This window comes from Cibotium barometz, chromosome 1 (assembly GCF_041138505.1).
Source record: "Cibotium barometz isolate CiBa-2024 chromosome 1, ASM4113850v1, whole genome shotgun sequence".
NCBI classification, from domain to species: domain Eukaryota; kingdom Viridiplantae; phylum Streptophyta; class Polypodiopsida; order Cyatheales; family Cibotiaceae; genus Cibotium; species Cibotium barometz.
The window spans coordinates 75,646,056-75,651,920 of NC_141046.1; the positions used below are offsets into that span (position 1 = coordinate 75,646,056).

General features: G+C 43.9%; 1 protein-coding gene across 4 annotated transcripts; it reads right to left on the bottom strand.

The window, feature by feature from the left end:
- Positions 1 to 1,469: 1,469 nt before the first annotated feature.
- LOC147642425 (uncharacterized) lies at positions 1,470 to 5,346 on the bottom strand. 4 transcript variants are annotated; one of them, XM_086806325.1, is made up of 5 exons: positions 4,238 to 5,346; positions 2,627 to 3,097; positions 2,132 to 2,509; positions 1,986 to 2,053; positions 1,470 to 1,891 (listed from the first exon to the last, which is right to left on the bottom strand). In XM_086806325.1, the coding sequence occupies exons 1-5, from the start codon at positions 5,168 to 5,170 to the stop codon at positions 1,693 to 1,695; spliced, it is 2,049 nt and encodes a 682-aa protein (XP_086662451.1). In that variant the 5' UTR covers positions 5,171 to 5,346; the 3' UTR covers positions 1,470 to 1,692. The 4 variants fall into 4 exon arrangements, with proteins under 4 accessions (XP_086662451.1, XP_086662474.1, XP_086662467.1 ...); XM_086806348.1 differs by having other exon boundaries at positions 1,991 to 2,053; positions 2,927 to 3,097; positions 4,238 to 5,340; XM_086806341.1 differs by having other exon boundaries at positions 2,927 to 3,097; positions 4,238 to 5,340.
- Between the last annotated feature and the right edge of the window lie 519 nt (positions 5,347 to 5,865).

Sequence of the window (5,865 nt, forward strand, 5' to 3'; positions counted from 1 at the left end):
ACTCTCTCCTCTTCCACAATTTGAGTGTCCATGCTCAACCCCAGCACTTCTGCCCCAAAGATTTTAAAGCAGCAGCTCATAACCTCAACACCCGCATCTAATATCTCGTCAAAATGGATTGGAAATTCATACAGCATCCAAAGGGGTTCATTGCTGCATAGCACAGAAAAAGTTCATCGCCGCATCCACTGTGCATGCGTGCACATGCTTCTCACATTCCCAAATCATTGAACAGAAACCATAAGAGTGAAGTCAATGATTACTCAAAACAAAATAGATGAAACAAATCAATGGATCCACTTTAGTGCATTGGTTCATGCTTAATTGTTTCCCACTGATGATGTATCTTGAGTATCTTTTTAACTCCAAATCCACCAAGGATATTCCCAATTGCTCCATGGGCCCAATTCAAGCACAAAATACTTTGCGGCACACCAAGACAATCCAGGTAGGCCACCTGCAATTCTAGGCTGGACACTGGTTGGTGGCCTACCTGGCACTCACAACAGTAATCACATGTACGTTACTGCGGCTGGCACACAAGCATCTAATTTCGCTATGCCCTGGCCTGCTCACCTAGTCCACTTTTCCTAGCCTGTGATTAGTTGCAGCTACCAATCAGTCTATAATGCGAGCAGCTATCTGGTGTACTGCACTTTGAATGCAACCTTCTGAAAGAATTCCCATCTTATTGTACAAGAATGCCGCATCGCTCTATAATTCCACCCAACCTGGCCGTTTGAAAGGTCACATTGACGATCGAAACACCCTGCATTGTTCCACCCAACCTGGCCCTTTGAAAGGTCACATTGATGATCGAAACACCCTGCATTGTTAATACGACTATGAACACTTTAACTCTTTTCACTTCATGAGTGACGACTCCCTACATGCCTGATCAAAGCTTATGATACTGTTTAAGGATCAGAAAATGGAAATACAATGACACCCTAGAATTCTGATTTATTGATTGGCCAAAATATCAAGTGAGAACTTAGACCCCGGCAGGTGGCAAACTAACCTCCAGCCAAAGGTTCTGCATGTAATGGATTGTTCAATGAACCCATCCTACTCTTTCCTATGGCATGGCATTCTACATTGCCAGCTTGACCTATATGATGACCAAATGCAAACATGTGAATGCTTAGTAAGTCCATACCCAAAGGCCATCGGGCAGTAAGGATATTTACACAACAGGATGCACAGGGTTGGACAAGGAAGATCACCCATCCATCCAAGGTTGGAAATCCTTGGCCATAAGGATGGACAATACTGTGTAAAAAGCTAGAGGATATTTACACATTAGGATGCGCGGGGTTGGACAAGAAAGATCGCCCATCCATCCAAGGTTGGAAATCCTTGACCATAAGGATGGACAATACTGTGTAAAAAGCTAAGATGGTGCGCTTGTAGCCTTATCCAGCATCCATCATTCCAATGGCACCGACTTTCTTGTGCAATAGAACGCCTTTTGATAAAATGGTATTTTCTGATATATTGATGACAAAAAATTTATGGTGGATACTAACCAGAACTTGGGGAAAAGAGGGAGAAAGGGAAGAGGGGGGAGGAGAGGGGTATACACAGTTTACAAAGTCAATGGAGTGCTCAAAATTCCCTGATCCAAGGGCTTCAAAATCTCCTTAATCACGACAACCGCCAATGCATGTACTTTCTTTCCTATCTTCAGACTCATCTCATAAAAGCAGATGAATGACGTGCAAAATCGAAAGCATGGCCGTGCAAAAGTGGGCTAACATCAGGTCTCAGTAAGCCTCCAGTATGAGGTAGTAAAAATGGATTGATAGTCCCACTTGCAGCTGGCTCATTCATATCCAAGTCTTTATTGCTCCGAATGTACTCATAAAACTCTGCGACCTGTTCAGCATACCTGCAATAAGAAAGAGCACAGTCAGTCAACACAGTAGCATTATGCATCCAACTTGTTTTCAAGAGGAGAAAAATAAGAGGCTCAAAATTCTTACTCTACCCTTGCTTCAAGATCTCTATCAAAATCAATTGATGCTTCGCAGTCCAATATGAGAGCTGGTACCTAAGAGCCAAATCACAGTTTTAAAAAAATGAAAACTTTAAGTTCAAACAGCTCACTAAATGACGGTTGTCTACTCACCTTTCTAATAGAAGAGTGTAGATGGTCCCCTTCAAGATAGAATACACGGTCCCTAATCCTCAGTGGTGGTGGGACCCTATAGGGGCCTGATGGCCAACTACTGACAGAGTAGATACCTCCGCTACACTCGGATGGAAAGAAGCATTGTTCATGCTTCTCATGAAGCCCTCTCAGATATTCAAGAGTAACACTTCGCTCCTCTGGTCTGTTTCTCCTGTGCAGCCTCTGGAGGCATGTATCTGGACTGGCCCTAAGATAAATGAATCCATCAGGGACAAGCCCTGGTAAGGCAGAGATAAAGGGATCGAACCACGATTCATAGATGCGCAGCTCCAACTCACTCATCCACTTGGCTTCATGCACAGCTCTTACAAACACCTGCAAGCAAAATCAAAATGAGATAAGTTAATCAAGAGTTAAGCGCACCATAGTACAAAAATCACACAACATCCTATGAAGCATTCGTGCAGTATGTACATAATGCCACCCACTAACCAGGCGGTCACTGAAAATACTCCTTTCCATCAGCCTCAAAGGTTTCATACCCTTTGATGTCTCTTGCTCTTTCATAAGCCTTGTGGCAAAGACATAGTTCTGGAAAGTATAGGCATATCTTTCTGGTTCATTGTAAAATGCATCAAGAAGATTGAAATGATCTGGTCCCACATCTTTCCACTTATCAACAGGTTCTGGGACAATCTCCACCATGTCCCTCAACTCAATGATTTCATTTGCTATTTTCTGAAGAAAGGTGGTTTTTCCCACACTGATGTTTCCTTCTACACATATTGTTACCTTTTTCTTCTGTCTGATGCTGCTTTCCTTGTCTAAATCTGACTGTTCCTTTAGCTCCTCGTCGACACAATGTTTAACATATGAAGTGATGCTCTCTGCATGATTTTTGTGAACTATGCCTACAGAGCTTTGCAGATACTCCACCATCTTTCTGCTTTCATCATTAAGGAACTGGAAAAAGCAATGTTCTCAAAAATTCTCTCTCTCTCTCTCTCTCTCTCTCTCTCTCTCTCTCTCTCTAGATAGATAGATAGATAGATATCATCTATACATACCAATGGAAAGTTCAAGTTATTTTCCAAACTTAACCGAAACCAGCATGCAATCTTGACTCTATGAGAGTCTACTCACAAAACTTCAATTCATCAACTCCATCATACATAGCACAGATTAGGTGCTATGAAATCCTCGCTCATGGCATCAGCACCCAACACTAGGCGCAAGTTCAGGCATAAAATATGTCACCTTACTAGACAAATCTTCATAGACAAATCATCAAGCAGAGTTTCTATCACTTCAACCGGAATGAAGGGCAGACTCAGCTATGATGAAGGCTAGCACTAAAGTGCAGACACACACGCGGTAGCTGGTTGTGCAAATTGCACCGCTTTGGATAGAAACAATTAATATAAACCAGCTGGCCACAACTTGGATGAAGACCTTTAAAGAAATCTGCACGTCCATTAATGTGTCAAAGAGAGAAACCAATGGAAAGTTCAGGTTATTTTCCTAACTTATCAAAAACCAACGTGCAATCTCAACTCCATGAGAGTCTTCTCACAAAGCTACAAATACTTCTAGTCACTTCATAGGGCCTCCCATTCACATAAATTTCTCTAGAGCTTAGCCCTAAACCTGAACTTACATCATTTAGCTTCCCATTAATAACATAAGCTTACCTTCCAAAGACCGCCTCCCATCGATATAAAATGCTCTGGCGCTTAGTCCTAAACCTTGCATCCTAAACTCTAGATTAATCACATCATTGAGCCTCCCTTTAACATAATTTCTCAAAAGACCTTAAACACCAAACCTTACACCCTAAAGCCTAGATTACTCACATTAAAGAGCCTCCTACTAGCATATTTTTCTCAAGAGCTTACCTTCCAAAGACCTTAAACCCTAAATTCAAGTAAATGATTGCCTTTTATAAGGCCTAAAACCCCAAACCCAAAGTTATCCAATACTTGCCAAAGGAAAACCATAAAACCCTAAACCCTAGGTTAAACTAAAAAGGAAACCCTCAACCCTAGGTTTCTCAATAGCTGTACAGGTTAAGCTAAGAAGGCAAGAGAGAGAGAGAATATATACCTTGTCACGGTACAACTGTTTAAGCTCTGCAACTTTCCCTATGCCTTTAGACACCAGTTTCTGAAAGTTGCGAGGGCCAATGCCCGGGACGGTGAGGAGGTCGGGCGCATCGTTCTGAATGTTTTGTGCAAGGAGGCCGCCCTTCCGCCTCCTCTCAGACCGGTGTCTGGCTCTGCTGGCTATGGCGTCCGGGTAAGTCTTCCCGGGAGTGCGGCCACCAGCAGACTCCGCATCGATTTCTTCAAGTGAAAGGGGGGAAACAGATGACACCACATTTTCTTCGCCTTCTGCACAACAGGCCTTAGCTTCGATGTCCTCGTGTGGCAGAAGAAGCTCTGCTTCGTTATGGATGGCCTTCTCCTCAACACTAGCTTCTTCCGTCTTTTCTGTAACCCTAACCAAGACCATTTCTGTTTCTCCTTCACAGTTTGCCTCTTCTGGATTGCTTGGTGGGGCGTTATCAGATAAAAATCCATCTTCTCGAAGTGTACAGGCATGTGCGGAGACGGCCTGGCTTCTCCGAAACGGGAAAACTGCTTCTATGCTTCTGCTGCTGCTGCCGCTGCCGCTGCAGCAGCTGTGCAAAGGCTTCCGCAAAAAGGCACGACAGGCAGCAGTGAAGGAAAGCTTTTTCTGCCAGTGGTAACCCGCAAAGGCGACATTTTGGACGCCATGGAGAGAAGGCTCCGAATGTCCGGCTATGGCAACAGCTTGATGCATACTGCGCAAGCCAAGGGGCGAGAGCCGTGAAGACAAAGAAGAAAAGGAAGCAGAAGAACTCTGTAGGGTACGAGAAGCTGCTGCTATGGTCTTCCGAGCTATGGCGATTGAGCGGCCACAGAAAGGGGAGCTTTCAGAAGACGAGAAGGTTTCGGCAGACAAAACGCGAGAAGGTGCCCTGCGGCGAGCGATGGCAGCAGAGAATCCGAGCATAACGCAAGAGCGAGAGGAGGGAGTGTGGTAAAGGAGAGCTTACCGGGGCGCGCAGTTGCTCTGCAACGAGAAACGGGGAGCAGCAGCAGCCATGGCTGTCGCAGGCAGAAGCTTTCTCGCTGTCAAAGGAGTTTTACTGAGCGGCTATCAGGTGCACTTACCATTCATTGGTGATTAACTTTTTACCCACATGAGAAAGGTTTATCTCCAACAGCATATGCACAGCACACCCATATGTGAACCGAACACGACAAATTGGCGGGATTTGAACCCTTGGTTCGTAAGAGCTGTTCCTATGATGATGGCATAGATATCCTACCATGTGAACAATTAGTTCCTCTTAGGAGAGGAGAAAAAAAAATCTTGGATTTTTAAAAAACAAGAGGAAAAAATCCTTTCGATTTGACCCTTTGGATTCCGGCTTCCATTTCTGATTTGACCCTTTGTATTCCGGCTTCCATCTTTGCATTCTGTTTCTTAATGTCTTTTACAACCCGCAGCAACACGCGGGTTGAGTACTAGTAGCACAAGTTCAGTATTTCATGACATATAGGATTACAATTTCGCCCAAAGTTTCCCATGGTCATTACTTAGCATAATACATATCCACTTGTGTGAACATTGTTATGAGATGGAAAAAATGGCTTACTTCCATATTGGCTTGTGATGGAGAAAGTTATATAGTTCCATGGGCC

What these genes read in the sequence shown, in the direction of transcription:
- LOC147642425 (XM_086806325.1), bottom strand. Translation starts at nt 5,170, where the DNA reads ATGCTCGGATTCTCTGCTGCCATCGCTCGCCGCAGGGCACCTTCTCGC. An exon ending in AACAGTTGTACCGTGACAAG is followed by an intron (nt 3,098 to 4,237) that starts GTATATATTCTC and finishes TGCTTTTTCCAG; the next exon opens with TTCCTTAATGATGAAAGCAG. An exon ending in TACACTCTTCTATTAGAAAG is followed by an intron (nt 2,054 to 2,131) that starts GTGAGTAGACAA and finishes TTTGGCTCTTAG; the next exon opens with GTACCAGCTCTCATATTGGA.